This window comes from Belonocnema kinseyi, chromosome 5 (genome assembly GCF_010883055.1).
Source record: "Belonocnema kinseyi isolate 2016_QV_RU_SX_M_011 chromosome 5, B_treatae_v1, whole genome shotgun sequence".
NCBI lineage: Eukaryota > Metazoa > Arthropoda > Insecta > Hymenoptera > Cynipidae > Belonocnema > Belonocnema kinseyi.
Window position 1 is genome coordinate 141,530,026 of NC_046661.1, and position 16,487 is coordinate 141,546,512.

Genomic DNA, 16,487 nt, shown 5'->3' on the forward strand with positions numbered 1-16,487 from the left:
TTTTGGAATTCATCTCGTTTGGATAAAAACTCAATTATTTGATTGAAAAATTAATTATTTTGTTAAAAATGTAACTATTTTGTAAAAAAAAGTCCTCTTTTCCATCAAAAATTCAACTACTTTGTTAAAAATTTAATTTCTTTTATTTGAAGGTTCATCTCTTTCGTTGAAAATACATTTTTGAAACTGACAATTAATCTATACCATTTCTGGTTAAAAAATCATGTATTTTATTAACAATTCGTCTTTCTTTGTAGAAATTAAATTGCTTTATGGAAAATTTATACTTTTTGGTTAAAAATTACATTTTTCGGTTGAATTATCAACTGTAAATATTTTTTGGTTGCAAAGTTGTTTTGTTGTAAATGCAACTATATTGCTAAAAATTAAAACCATAATTTTTGGGTGGAAAATTCGATTATTCACTTAAAGTTGAACTACTTATTAAAAAAATTAATTTTTTCTTATTAAAGATTCATAATTATAGTTGAAAATTCAACTATTTGCCTTTAAATTAGGTTAAAAAGTCAGGTTTGTTGTAGATAATACTCTTTTTGATTTTAAAATTAAAAAATTGATTAAAATTAAATTGACCTTTTTTAGTAGAAATTTAATCTTTTTGGTTGAAAATGTATCATTTTTGGTCAAAAATTCAATTGTTTGGTTAAAATATGAACTGTACATTTTTTTGGGTTTAAAAGTCGATTATTTCACTAAAAGCTGAACTACTTTGTAAAAAAATGACTTTTTTTAACAAGGTTTTATAATTATATTTGAAAATTTAACTTTTTGGTTGAAAGTTTAACTCTTTGATTGAAAACTCATATTTTCCACTTAAGAAATTCAACTTTTTGTAGATAATTCGTCTTTTTGACTTTAAAACTGAATAATTTCGTTGAAAATTCATGTATTTTGTTTGAAATTTGTCTTTTTTTGTAGATCATTAATTTTCTTGGTCGAAAATTCATGTTATTGGTTGACAATTCAACAACTTTGTTGAAAATAAATTTTTTCCGTTGAAAATTATTTATCTTTATCTGAAAATGTAACTATTATAGGATTGATTAAAAGTTAATCGTATATATTGGTTAAGTTTGAAAATCGTTTTTTTTATAGAACATTAATCTTCTTGGTCAAAAATTCACCTTTTCCTTTGAAAATGTAACAATTTTGTTGAAAATTCGTTTTTTTCCTTGTTCAATTCAATTTTTTATGACAGCTTTTATCTGGAAATTGAACTATTCCATTTTTGGTTAAACTAAATCCTGTAAATTTTATTAGTTAAAACACCAATTATTTGTCAGAAAAGTAATTTATTTGTTTTCGATTATGACTTGAAATATTATTTCAGTCTAAAAATTTTTATTTTTAACCCATTCAATTTGAAATTTTTTAATTAAAAAAGAAAATTTCGTTAATTATCAGCAATATTTGACCATTCATTTAAAACAATCTATTACAAACAACTGTTAAAATCTATACAAATTTGAACAGAATGGTTCGAAATAGAAAGCCTTGAATTGTTAAATTTGTAATGAGCTGAATATAAAGTTTAAACGCTACAATTTTAATTTAAAAAAAGATTCAGAATTAATTTAAAACTTGAAACTATTTCAAATAATTTGAAACACGATTTAGACTTCTGCAGATTAAAAAAAAAGTTTTTTGAGAATTGTACAGTATTTAAAAAGAATAACAAAAATTTTTGTGATTGCTAAGAACATTGAAAATGATTTTTTATTTTGACAAATAAATTTTAAGTGAGTATTTGAAAACATTTTAAAAATTAAAAAAAAAAGAATCCGGAAGATTTCAAGGAAATTTTTTTATTTTGCAGTTTTTTTTATTTTAGGAAAAAATCTAATTAACAATATATATCAATTTTCAACCAAAAAGTTTACTTTTTAACTATTAAAATTAATTTCCTATCAAATAATTGGTGTTTTAACCAAAAATGATACATTTTCAACCAAAAAGATTAAATTTCTACTAAAAAAGTTCAATTAAATTTTAATCAATTTTTTAATTTTAAAGTCAAAAAGAGTATTATTTATCTACAACAAACCTGAATTTTTAACCTAATTTAAAGGCGAATAGTTGAATTTTCAACTATAATTATAAATCTTTAATAAGCAAAAATTAATTTTTTTAATAAGTAGTTCAACTTTAAGTGAATAATCGAATTTTCCACACAAAAATTATGATTTTAATTTTTAACAATATAGTTGCATTTACAACAAAACAACTTTGCAACCAAAAAATATTTACAGTTGATAATTCAACCGAAAACTGTAATTCTTAATCAAAAAGTATAAATTTTCCATAAAGCAATTTAATTTTTACAAAGAAAGACGAATTGTTAATAAAATACATGATTTTTTAAGCAAAAATGGTATAGATTAATTGTCAGTTTCAAAAATGTATTTTCAACGAAAGAGATGAACCTTCAAATAAAAGAAATAAAATTTTTAACAAAGTAGTTGAATTTTGGATAGAAAAGAGGACTTTGTTTACAAAATAGTTACATTTTTAAAAAAAATAATTAATTTTTCAATCAAATAATTGAGTTTTTATCCAAACGAGATGAATTCCAAAATCACCAACGTAACCTCAAAATACACGCATTAAAGAGGCGCGCGAAGTATTCAAATCATGAGAATTGCCAGCCCAGCATCGAAATCTGGAAATATTATAATCCCAATCTCTTCATTTTATTTCAAAGCAGATAGAGATATAAATAGAACCGCCGAAGTGTTCCGACCGGCAATTGTGCACCTTCGAGTTTTCAAATTCAGAAGAGGAGAAATGGGTTGCGCGCGCAACCCAGGCATTTATATCGTCTCCTACCATATCCACACGGACATAGACGTGTCATAGCATTGAACCGCATCTCGTTTCAGATCTGGGATCACTGGTTCACTGTAGCTGCAAGAATTAAATTTTATTTTGCGTGATGAACTTGGATTCACAATGGATTTTCACCGATAACACAAACTACAAATGGAACCAAATAAAATCGATAATCGATCAAATGCAATAAAGTGTTAAAGTCTGTATAGAACGAACAATCAAATGTTAAAGTCTGTTGGAATCTTTCTATGATAGATCGTTTGCAACAGACTTGAACATTTGATTGCATTTGATCGATGATAGATTTTATTTTGTTCAATTTTTGGTTTGTTTTATTGGTTATTATTATTCATGCATTTATTTCAGAAAGAGAAGTCAACATAACCTAAAAACCAAAGATATTATAAGCATAGATGCGGCACGGGAGATCGGAGTGGGAGAATGATATATATATATATATCTAACTACATTTTTGCATGGTTCGAGGTGCTGCCCTCTTCAACTTTTCGACGTTTCTATGGCAACCGCGTCTTTTGCCTACGTCTACGGGAGGGATGGGGCCAAGCCGAAGCCAAATCGAAAGTGCCGGTGATTTTCTGTTTCTCGATTCTCGCGCTTGCCTTCGCCAGCCATATCTATAGCTGACTCGGGGCTGTCTATGCACGCCGAAAATATTGAAATTAATGAGGGCCTAAAATTATTATAATTATTATAATGGTAAAATTAATTAATTTCTTTTACGGTTTCTTTTTAAAAAAGGGACATTTTTGGGATACTAAATGAATTTAAAAAGTATATAAATTTTAAATTAATTCAGAATTTAGCTAAATGAAAAAAATTAATAAAGCTTAGTTAAATTAATCCCTCGTCTGGTCTCTTTTAAAAGAGAAATTTTCGAAATACTATATAAATTTTTTATCAAGAATAGAAAAGTTGCAATTTTCAGAAAAAAGTAATTTTTAACATAAAACACCAAATTGCAGAAATATAATTGAAAAAAAACTAGATTTAACGAACACGATAAAAATACGGAGAAGTTCATTTACAAAGTAGTCCTACTTTAATTTTCTATCATATTGTTAAATCATTAATCAAAATAGACTAATTTAGAACTTAACAATTGCATTTTTAATAAAAAGACGATGTAAAAAAATCAAGAAAATTAATTTTCGACCAAAAAGTTGAATTTTCAGCAAAACAAAAGAATGTTCTACCAAATAATTAAATTTTAAACTTATAAAGTATAAACTTCTAACAAAAATGGAAAATTGCAATTTTCAGATAAAAAATTAATTTTGAACAAAACAAAAAACCCAAAATGTCAAGAAAATTGTTACATGTTAAAAAAAGATTAATTTAAAACTAAATCGAGGAATTAAATTTTCAACAAAAGAGTGAACCCCAAAGATCAAGGCGATTTCTAAAAATATGAATCTTTAATGATAAAGTTCAACTTTTAACCAAGTCGTTTAATTTTCAATTAAAGAAGATAAATTGCGAACAAGATAGTTAAATTTTTAACCAAAGAAATGAATTTTCCAGCATTGTATGAATGATCTACCAAAATTACACGAGCTTTCAACAAAATATATTAATTTTTACCAAAATTTTTGAATTTTAAAGCCGAGAGGACGATTTACCTATAAAAAGGTCGAATTTTCAACAAAAATATGATTTTTTATAAAATAAAATTAATTTGCTGCCAAAAAGTTAAATTTTCATTAAAACAATTTGTTGGTTATAAAACTGGTAGAATTTGAAATTACATTTTAATTCAATTTAAAAGTAAATCTTATGCATCTACATATTTTCTTGATGCAAAATTTATTCAAATAATTGATTCATTAATTGAAAATAATAAATCAAAATTCTCAATATAAAATTTGTATTTTATATTTTTAAGTATTTAGTATTTACCGACTTAGTAGCGGCTATTTGATGGACTTGTTCGACGGGTGAAGGTTGCAGGGGCAAAGTAGTTGGCGGGTGTGATCTTCGGGTTGAGAGGCATGGGGGGATCGGGCAATTTTCGCCGGGAGCGCGATCTACAATTAGTTTCTCGAACTATACACGTGCCGCATCTAGGCTTATAATATATTTCCTAAAAATTATGGTGAGAAGGGAAGGAGGGGGGATCGTTGCAGTAGACAATAGTTCTTGCTACGTCCCCTAGGTGGCGCGGATCTCACATTTCGCCACAATCTATAAGTAGCCCCCCCCCCCCAAATACATTAGAGTGGGCACACCGTGTTTAGAATACTTGCAACAAAAAATGTTGCGATGTAAATAGACGTCATAACGCATCGATCTAAGAATCTAGACACATGGAATGATTAATTAATGTTGATGCTTATACCCATTTCGAGAAGCGTGTCGTAGTATCCAAGAAGAGAGGCTCTCTGCATAACTCGATAAAGTTGCAACTCCGCCTCGTTCTGGGGTACCGAGGTTTGCACCACTGGAAAGATAAATAAAGAATGATTGAGTCATATAAGAAACACAAGAGGATAGAAGTGGAGGCATGTAAGACAATTAACGATCGGCTTCTGAACAATTAGTATTGTTTATGCGACGTGATGTAGAAAGCCAGTCCTGTTCTGCGATTCGGGACGCTCGAGGTTAAATTTATATGCGTTATAGATATACAATTATACATCAGTGTACAGTCATTAGTCATGATTGCTAAAAAATTTCTATTTCGGAATTCCCTAACTTTTTCCCTGACTGTTCCAAATTTTTTTAAGGTATGAAAATAACCTTACACCTGTAGGAGACAAATACCCGTGCAGAAATTGCCAATGTTTGCCTTATTTCCGATTTGGGCCAGATCGGGCCCATAATTTTGTGGTTGTTAAATTTGGCCCCGTCTAGACCCCGACTTAACATCGAAGCTTGCCAGTAGATGGCGCTCCATGAATTTCGGGGACTAAAGTGGGTTGACTCCAAATCGCCCAAGTTTCAACGTGTCAAGCGTCAAAAATATTTCTATTGTTATTTGGAAAAGTGACAAAATAAGTGGGAAAAAATGCCAAAAGTGAGCACAAGACGAATGCGTAGGTATAGTATACTTCAAAATATTCCTGAATTACTTGTTGAAGACTATAATAAGTAAATTTATTAAGAATGTTAAGAAGAAACCTAACCTTGAAATGAGGTGATTTATTTATAAGAAAAGTAACAAAAGTAATATTTCATTTGTTGATTGTGAAAACGAATTAGATCAACAATGACGTCATAAACATATTTATTTTCATGTATTTTTAGGTGATTTGATACTTTCCACATTTAGGTTCAATATAGAAATTGAAAGAAACTTCTATTTAGAAAATGAAACCAAAAATACATTAGAAAATACGTAAATGGTTTATCATACACAAATGCTGGCTGTTGTGTTGCGTCGTTTGACTTTTTCCGTTTGCTCGAAAAAAGTGTCTGACATACTCCAATTTTTTCATATCGCGATCTGTTACATATCCTGATATTTATATTCTCAGATTTCAGTTAAGGAGGTGACATATTCGATTTTAAAATTACATTATTTAAGAATCCCTTTTAATTAAGAATAAGAAAAATAAATTAATATGGGCCCGATCGGGGCCAGGTATGGTTATCTCTGGGCGCAGCGCTTGGGCCCCGATCGGGCATCGCGTTTCATTTCGAGTCTGGCCCCATCCAGATAGCCTGATTTGGGCCAAATTCTGCCGGATCTGGCCCCGATCAGATCCAAATTGGAATTTCTGCACGGGTTATTTTAATGCAAACGAAATGTTTGATTCGAACTTTACTTTTGACACTTTAAGTGACAACAGTCATTGAGCATTTTATAAGGGGTTATCCAAAAATTACTTTAGACAAATGTAAAATACATGAATTTTCCACCAAACATGAAGAATTAAATTTTCAGTTTAAAAAATTAATATTAAACCAAAGTGATGAATCTTTTATAAAAAAATGAATTCTGAAAAAATTTAAATTTAAAAATTAAAACATTTATTAAAAATTGTCATTAAAAAAGTTCAAGAAATTAGTTGGATCCTCAGCTTAAACAGAGGAACAAGCTAATCTTAAAAAAAAGACCAGTTTTCAACAGGAGACCTGAATTTTCGAACTAGGAAGACTTTTCAGTCAAAATGGAAACAAATTTCATCAAAAAAGTTGGATTTTCTAGTAAAAAAGAAGAATTCCTGTAAAACAGTTGAGTTTTCAATCCGAAGGTATGAATTTTTAACATAAAAAGATAAATGTTCAACCTAAAGATATTAATTTTTTTACGAAACTGATTGAATCCTAAACCCTAAAATTCATGTTTTGAACCCAATTAATTAATTGTCAATTAAAAACAACATTTTCAACAAAAATGGAACAATGATATTTTCAGTTAAAAAAATAATTAAAAAAAAAAACGAATTTTGAACCAAAGAAATTAATTTGCAACTAAAAATAGAGCAGTTCAATTTTAATTTAAAAAATTGATTTTTTCAAAATAATTTTTCAAGAAAATAGTTAAACTTTTAACCAATAAGATTAAATTGATATCAGAACAGATAAACTTTCCATGAAAATTACAATAGCTCAATTTTCTAATAATGAAATGAATGTTTACCTAAAACGATTAACTTTTAAATAAAAATTCATTTTTAACACAATAATTGAATTATTAGCTAAAACATGAATTTTCTACGCCAAAAAAATAAACAATTTTTCAACAAAATTCAACAGTTAAATTTTTATACAAGAAAATAACATTTCCATTGAAAATGACAAATTTTTAGTAAAAAGATGGAATTGCTAAGTTTATAGTTAATAAGCATAATTTTAAATATACTAGTCTAATTTTAAACTAAAAAACGTATTTTCAATCAAAAAGATTAATTTACCACGGAATTTACTACCAAAAAATACCTACAATTTTCTACAAGCATATGAATATATAATTTAAAAAAATAATTTTTAATAAAAAAACAACTAATTTTCAATCAAAAAGTCCATTTTCAAGCTAGAAGATTAATTTTCTACAAAAAAAGAATAATTTTTAAAATAACACACGAGGTTTCAACAAAATATATTACATTTTTAAAGGAATTTTCAACCTAATAGTTAACTTTTCGACCAATAAAATTAATTTTTTCACTAGAAGATAAATTAGTCACTAAAAAGATTAATATGCTACCCAAATTGCTACCCAATAAGATAAATTTCCAACAAAAAGGTTGAATTTTCAACCAAGGAACATGTTTGAGTCAAGAAAAAAAATCAACCTAATTTTCGAATTCTTAACCTAATTTTTTTAATTTTCAACAAGAAGGTTAATTTTCACATTTGAATTTTTAACCGAAAAGGATGACTTTCAAAAAAATGGTTGCATTTTCATTAAAATAATAAAGTTTTTAATCAAGAAAGGTGAATTCTCAACCCAAAGTATAGTAGTAGTATTCAACCAAACAGAATTTTCTCGAAAAAAGTAGTTGGATTTTCTTAATGAAGTGAAGTTAGTTTAAATAAAAAATAAGGAGCTGAAAACAATAGAAAGTTTAATCGAGAGCAAATTTCAGTAGATAGGCAGAGGGAATACTATATCAATATTCCCCCATTGCCGACATCATGTACGTTCCACATTTGAAGTGGTTCGTGTCCGCGCTAAGTTCCTAGAATATTCTCGAAGTGTCTCGATGACGTCACAAGCTAATACTGCGCAATTGTAACAGATGAATTTGCGTAAACAATTTCAAGGTTAATTTTTATCTCAAATATTTTGCGTAAACTATTTCTAAGTTGTATTTTTGTTTGTCCTTGATTTTATAATAACTATTAGGCAGTATAAAATACAAAGACAAATCAAAATATAATCTTGAAAGTGTTTACCTGAAATGCTTAATTGAGATAATAAATAATAACCATGAAGCTGCTTACGCAAATCCATCTCTCACAAATGTGCAACATCATTTCGTGTCACTTAACAAGGCTATTAACAACTAAAATTTCTAGAATAATTTCGACGTCGATAAGGTAGGAATCCTGACATAGAACTCCCCCTGCCTAAAGTCTAAACGCTTAACCAAATAAATTATTCGAATTGTTTAAACGTTTAACCGATCAAGCACGAAACAGTAGAGTTTTTTGCAGAAAAATCCACTAGGAGATCTATAATTTGAAATAACGCTACCCCTCTTCTGACAGGCCGACATACCTTTGTGCAGAGGAGAGTCAGTAAACGGTCAGGGTGTACTGACTAGTTTCTTGCAAATTTCGTGGAAGAGGGAGAAAAACGCGGCGTGCACACACGTATCGCGTATAAATTAATACAACGGGCAGACGAGAGGAGAGTACGAGAAATACAGAGAGGGAGGAAGAGAGAATGAATGAGGCGCGGGGGTCCACTCGGCAGCCGAAGAGACCCAAGCAGGCCCAAGCAGGACAGGTGGAGGGTGAAGAAGGTGGAAGGAGGAGGGGGTTTAAAAAACTGGCCAACGGGTCTTATTATTACGTCGCGTCGGTCTCACGCTATATACGCGACGCGACGCGATCCGGCGCAGGGTGACTACTCGTCCTGTGAGATTTTTATGGCACGCTCTTGCTTGGTACACAAACATAGATAGAATGGCGATGCACATGTTTTTGTCCAACTGCTGGGACAACCGATGGCTATTAGGCGGAATGGCTTCGTTTCTTTTCCAATTCCTTTCAGTCGATACTGCCAAATTTCTTCTTTCAAGTATAATCATATGAATCCCCTCTACTCGTTCATGCATCGGATTGGATAAAACATCATCCCATTTAGGAGAGAGACAGTCCACGTTGTGGACAGCATTTGGACAGAGTCAATTTTAACATATTTAATCAAGTATGAATGTTTCTGTATATTGGTTGAACATGTTTCTTTAGACTCCAAAGAAATATTTTTAACAGGAAACACGAATTTCTACTTGATTTGATATGTGTAACCAGACTTTTTTCTCTTAATTCCTTGAACTGGGTTTACACTTTGTTGTCGAGATTTTTCGCTATTATTTTCCAGTCAGATCTCACCAGTGGGCACTGGGATATCCTAAAATTTAGGACTTGGGTGGCCACTGGGATCCTATCCAATTGCACACTGAGAAAAAAAATGTCCCAGCAACAAAATAATTTTGTTGAGCAGTTTTGGTTTGTTAAGCACTTTTTGCTGAGCGTACCGAACACGCAGCCACGCATGCGCTCTCGTTCGAATCATGAAGAGCAGCTGAACATTTTTTCGATATAGTGGATTCGTGCGAAAATCACCTCTCTTCACTTTTATCTTTAATATTCTTTGTACTTCTATCAAAGAAAATAATGCTGAAAAAAGAGTTGTGGCCTAACAGATTTTAGATAAATGGGGCCTAGGATCTCAAATAGAAGTATTTCAAGGTAAATCAATTGTAAATTTTATTATTCGTTGTATTTAATATCTACAATTCTAAAAACATACATGAACGTAATTAAGAAATTATTGAATGTATATTAAATTATTTACGAAAAATATCTTAATTAATTACTCTCTCATCTAATCACCAAGTATTCCGAAAATTTCTCATGCAGAAAATATTTTATTTACAAAATAAATTTCTTTTCTAACAAAATAATTGTTTTTTGAAAAAAATTGTATTGCTCCAACAGAAACATTTTGTTAGGTCCACCAAAGTTTAGTTCGTTCGACAAAAAATAATTTTATTTTGATTACGATTATAAGGTTCGTTCAGTAAAACTATTTTGTAAGAACTATAATATTTTTTCCAAGTCTAAAAAATCAGGGTGTTGCTTCTATAGCAACTAAAAAATTTGGTTAGGACAACCAAACATTTGTCGGTCAACCGAGAATTTTTTCAGCGTAATAAACAATCGCGCTTTGATTTAGAATGGTAGAGTGGATTGTGTCATTAGTTAAGGTTGGAAATTAGTCTAATAAACGAGTACGTGTTTCTAAATTTTTTTTGTTTCTAAACTGCGTTTAAAAATTGGGTGCACCTAAGTGTTGTTTCAGAAAGTATTGTTTTATAATTTTTATAATTTGCGATATGTAAATAATAATCGAGCAATACATTGAATGATGCTGCACGCAGATAAACCACAAAAGAAAAACATTTTTTTTTCGTTTCTAAAAGAAATTAATTTTTACCAAAATAATTCAATTTTTAACCAAAGAAATGAATTTTCAACTAAGCTGATGAAGTTTTCAACTTTAACTTTCAGTTAAAAATTAATTTTTAAACAAAAAATAATTCTTCGAAAAAACAATGTTATCTTCAACCAGAATGATAAACTTTCAACTAAAATGAAAATTCGTCAACCAAAAAATGATTTTTTAATACAATTTTCGAAGTTGTAAGTTAAATTCATCCCAAAAAGACGAAATTTCGACAAAAATAGTTAAATTTAAAAAAAAAAGATATTTTTTAGCAAAATTGTTTAAGTTTCAAAGAAATAATAATTCATAATTTATAACGAACAATTGACATAATTTAATATTAATTGTTTTTATAAACACTTTTATAAACAAAGTATCAATAAAGAAATTTTTCTTATAACTAAATTGATTTTTATGACAAAAAGTGATCAAAAATTAATTATCCTCAAAGGCATTTATGTACTTCGAGCTTCATAAAAAAAATTTAATACTACAGATTGTTAATAACAATTCGTTCAAACAAATGTCTTAAATGGCCGTTTCCTTGTAAAAAAAATGTTCAATAATTATTATTGGAATTATACTTCTTGCGATGCTTAACAAACGAATATGCTTCAAAATTATGCACATGATTGTTATAAATATTTTTTTAAAACAAAAAGTAATATTTATTATGTTTACATAGAAAAGAGACAGAGATTTCACTGAATTTATCCGAACATAAACTAACATTGATTAACAAAGTGGATTTGAGACACTAAATAATAATTTGGGTAATTGTTAAAAATTGATTAATTTTGGTGAATTGTTCGTTATAAATGATGAATTAAATGAAAAATGTCAGCGAGCAGCGTGAAACGAATAGTTTCTTCACTGAGAAAAAACACTAGTAAGTATTTATTTATCAAAATTGTTTACAATGATTAAGTTACATATTATTGGAATTTTTCTGTTCTGTAAATGCAGATTCAATAATTCCAAATATCAGTGAATTTCTCTCTTTATTTTTTCTTGAATTAAAAATTCACAAAGCTGAAATAGCCTATTTTGTCATTTTGTTTCCTTATATAATGTTGCTCTGTGATAAAAATTAAAAAATTGCAAAGAACAGTTCTCTTAAAAATATAATGCTAGACATTTCTAAAACAAAACAAAAGATTTGAAATCCGTCAAGAAATACGTTATGCAGACGGATTCTGAACAGTAAATTTCTATTTTAGACCACTGTGGAGCGGTCACTGCAGCATGGAGTGGCCCCCAGTTTGGCATGTAGAAGTGCTACGCTTGCGCGAGCTGTGCGCAAATAGAACACGTCGCTTATTATTGCCATGGCAACGGGTTGTCGCATCGTGTTCTTCTTAAGCGAGCTCGCACAAGCGCAGTACGCCTTCAAGCCAAATTTAAGGTAACTGACGGCGCGCGGCGCACTGAGCGGTTGCCGCAGGAAGCAGTGCGCGGCGCTAAGCAACATTATTTATAATTAACCCAATAATTTGTTAATCAAACGATGCATAAATGTTCAATCGCACATTGTAAATAAGCAATTGAAGTTTTTTCAACAGATTTTTATGATGTGGCTTGATACTATAATGAGTAGATTATTTTTCAAACCTTATAAGTTTTAATTCCCCTTTCAAAAGCAAAAATTGTAGACTCGCTTTGGAAATTTTCACTCAGTAGATATAATAGATTGGAAGCGCGTTTTTACAGGGTGGTATATGAAGAAGTAAAGTATAAGTTGAGTTTCATCTGCACATACTCGTACACATGATTCCTGCAGAGCAGAACAATTTCTGCTTTCTAAAGAGGTTCGTTCGGTCCTCCTCACATCACGTTCCTCAGATACAAAAACGGGCGCCCCATGCCAAAAAAAAGTCGTTATGTAAATGACAGACTAGACGTGGACGCCCGGTCAGGTACGCATGGTAAAATCGTACAGAATAGGAGAGGAAAAAGTAAAAAGTAAAAGAAGTAGAAGTGCTTTAGGACGCGAGGAAAAGAGTGAGCGGCGGACGAGTGGATAATTGCTGCGGGTAGAAAGGATGAGATGATGATCATACACGACTGTACCACGAGCTGCTAAGGGATTATTCAGGTCAATTGGCTCTACACACAGTACCTCATTTCTCCACCAAAAATCTCAAATTTAAACAACAAACTTTTTTTTCATCTTTCTTCTTTCCCTTTCTCTTTCGGTGCAGCAAATTTTTTCATTTCAGAACCTACATCTGTTAATTATATGATTTTCACTCTCTCAAGATGAACCAGTGAAATCTCACTGGTGGAAATAGCCAGAAGTGTTTCATGAGAGAAATAATTTTGATTTATTTTTTCATTATGAAGACAGTTTTTTCAAATTTTAAATTAAATTTGAAAAATGTTTTTAAAGAATTATAATTCGGATTTAGAAGTAAAGGGATTTGAAAAAATCCTTGTTCCAGGTTACAATTCATCACAATTTGAAAGTTGCCCTTTCCAAATAAAAAAAAATACTTTTTAGAGTAGAAGTAGTATTGCAAAGGAGAAATATTTCTGAATTATAACAGAAAATGTTGTTACATTGTTCGTTGCGATTTCATCTTTCTCTAGTTAAAAATTCAACTACTTATTTAAATGTTAAACTCTTTTCTTAAAAATTAATTTTTTTTTTGTTGAAGATTCATCTCTTTTTGAAAATGTAACTACTTGGTTGAAAATCAATTTTTTTTACTAAAAAGCTTTGCGAAAAATCCGTTATTTTGTTGTTATTAACAATTAGATTTTAACAGAAAACTTAACTATTCTACTTTTTGTTGAAAATGTATCCACTTTTGGACAAATAGTCGCCTATTTAGTTGAAAATTGATATTTTTTAAATAAAAAATTAAACAATATGTTTAAAAATGTATGCATTTTGAAGAAAATTCGTTTAAAAAAAAAAATCTTTATAGTTTAAAATTTACCTTTTGGGTAAAAAATTCAACAATTCCAGTTGAAGATTCATCATTTTAGTTGAAAATTCATCAGTTTTGTTAAAAACTAACTTCTTCCATTCAAAACGTAACTGTTTTATTTTTGCATAAAAATTGATCTTCGTAGTTGAAAAATTAAAAATTTGCATTAAAAAGTGTCTTTTTTAATTGGAATTTCAACTATTTGAAAATTCACGTTGTTTCTTAAAAAATCATTTTTTGTGTGTAGAAAATGTATCTTTTTCGTCAAAGTTTAAACTTCTGGTTTGAAAATTATTCTTTTATGCTTTTTTTCTTCTATTTCAGTTAAATATTCATCAATTTAGTTGGAAATTCATCTTTTAGGTTGGAAAGTAAATTAACTTGTTTCCAGTTAAACTATTTCTTTTTAATTACTTATTTTGATTGAAGATTCATCATCATAATTCAAAATTCATTTCTTTGATTAAATATCATCTTTTTTAGTTGAAAATTTATCTTTTTGTTCAAAAATTAAATTATTCTAGATAAAAATTCATCACTTTAGTTGAAAATTCATCTTTCTGGTTTAAAATTCAACTATTTCAGTCAAGGATGTATAATTTTAGTTGAAAATTTATCACTTTGTATGAAAATGTAACTATTTGAAAAAAAATTAGTTTTCTTTTTGTAAGAAATTTTTTTGTGGAAAGTAATTTTATTAACTGAAAATTTTAATTATTCCAATTCATTAATTTACAGTTTCAGTTAAAATTTCATCTGTCTGGTTAAACATTAATTTTTTTAAATTAAAATTTAATTGTTTAAGTTTTAGTTGACAATTTATCTTTTTTAGCAAAAAATAATTTTTTTAGTTGAACATTTAACTATTTCGTCGGACGATTCATTCTTGGTTGAAAATTAATTGGTTTAACGGAATATTCAACTATTTCATTTATGTTTAAAGATGCATCATTCTAGTTAAAAATTAATTTCTTTGGTCGAAAACTAATTTTTTTTTACTCATCACAAAAATTAACTATTACATTTTTGGTTGAATATTCTTGGTTGAAAATTAATTTTTTTTTTGAAAATTGAATTATTTGGTTCAAAATTCATTGTTTTTAGTAGGTAAGAATTAAATTTACAATGTTAATTTTTTTACTTTAAAAAAAGTGGAATTTCCATGGAAATATTTAAATTTTCGAGGATGAGGGAAATGTGAAAAGTTGAAAATTAAACTCTTTTGTAGAATATTCACATTTTTGGCTTGAAAATTAAATATTTAGAATAAATTTTTCTTTCTTTATTGACTAAAAAATCTATCTTGGTTGAGAATTCAACTCTTTAGTTGAAATTTCACCTTTTTTGGTTAAAAATAGACCTACTTGATTGACAATTTAAGTGTTTTTTTTTAAATACGTTTTTTTTGTTTGATAATAAATTACATTTTCTATAAAATTAGTCATCGCTTGAAAAATCAACATTTTGGATGACATTTTTTTTCTTCATTGACTGAAAAATATTTCTTGGTTGAAAATTCAACTCATTTTTGTTGAACTTTTTTTTAATTAATTTTTTTAGTTGAAAATTTAACTATTCGATTAGAAATTCATGTATGTGGTTGAAAAATGGCGAATTTGATAAAAAACTAATATTTTTGGTTAAAAATTCAGCTATTTCGTTCAAAATTGATTAATTTTAGTGGAAGAAAATTTTATTCAAACTTTTCAGTTTTTAATGAAACAAAAAAAGGAATTTCCAACCAAATAGTTAAATTTTCAAGCAAAATGATAAATTTGAAAAGTTTTTATATAATATTTAGGATGAAACTTCTTTATTGACTACAAAATCTTTCTTAATTGAGAATTTATAGCTCTTTCAGTATTTTGTTAAAAATATGTTTTTCTTGGTTGAAAATCAACTGCTTTAACTGAATATTTAACCATTGCATTTCTTTGGTTGAAAAGTGATATTGTTGAAAATTAATTTTATTAACAAAATATTCAATTATTCCATTTTTGGCTGAAACTTCAAATATTTGGTTAAAAACGGAGGTTTTTTGGGTGTATAAGATTGTTTACGGGGAAGGAGGTGATGAGGGAGGAGGGGTGGTGGGCATCCGAAGAAGAGTGGAAGAGAAGACAGGGGGTGTGCGTTCTTTGTCCGATACTTCACGGAGCCGGGCGCGCTCCCGTTTACAAAAACGGGTCTAGTTTCTTAGGAGCGCCCGTTTGCGCGCGGCAGCGCGGCGGTTAGTATTTCGCTTTTTGCCGGCATTGTAATCAAGGAAGGGTTAGGTGAGTTTTTGCGACGATTCCTCTCCCCGCGGCGGACAAAACACCGGGCAGATGGACTGAGTCGCCGCTGCTCCACCCCGCCACTGCTCCCCTTCCCTCTCCCTTGCTCATGACCTCCTCTCTTGCTCTCACTCCCCCACCACAATTCCAGGAGCACTCCTCGCCTCTCATTGCCTGCCGTCACTCTGCATCAGCGGTGATGCTCTCCATGCTCTCCTGCTCAGAGAACATCATCCCCTTTGCTCCCCTCAAAGGCGATCCTACTTTTTACTTTACCACCTTCCC

At 29.4% G+C, this 16,487-nt stretch overlaps 2 protein-coding genes across 3 annotated transcripts in view; one reads left to right on the plus strand and one right to left on the minus strand.

Moving 5' to 3' along the window:
- Positions 1–16,487, plus strand: part of LOC117173467 (kappaPI-actitoxin-Avd3c-like) — an 89,375-nt gene that overhangs the window by 30,374 nt on the left and 42,514 nt on the right. The window lies entirely within an intron of this gene.
- LOC117173465 (NGFI-A-binding protein homolog) overlaps positions 1–16,487 on the minus strand; it is a 62,653-nt gene that overhangs the window by 17,504 nt on the left and 28,662 nt on the right. The window contains exon 2 of the mRNA XM_033362057.1: positions 5,207–5,308. Within this exon, the coding sequence (XP_033217948.1) occupies positions 5,207–5,308 (102 nt within the window). The remainder of the gene's footprint in view (positions 1–5,206; positions 5,309–16,487) is intronic.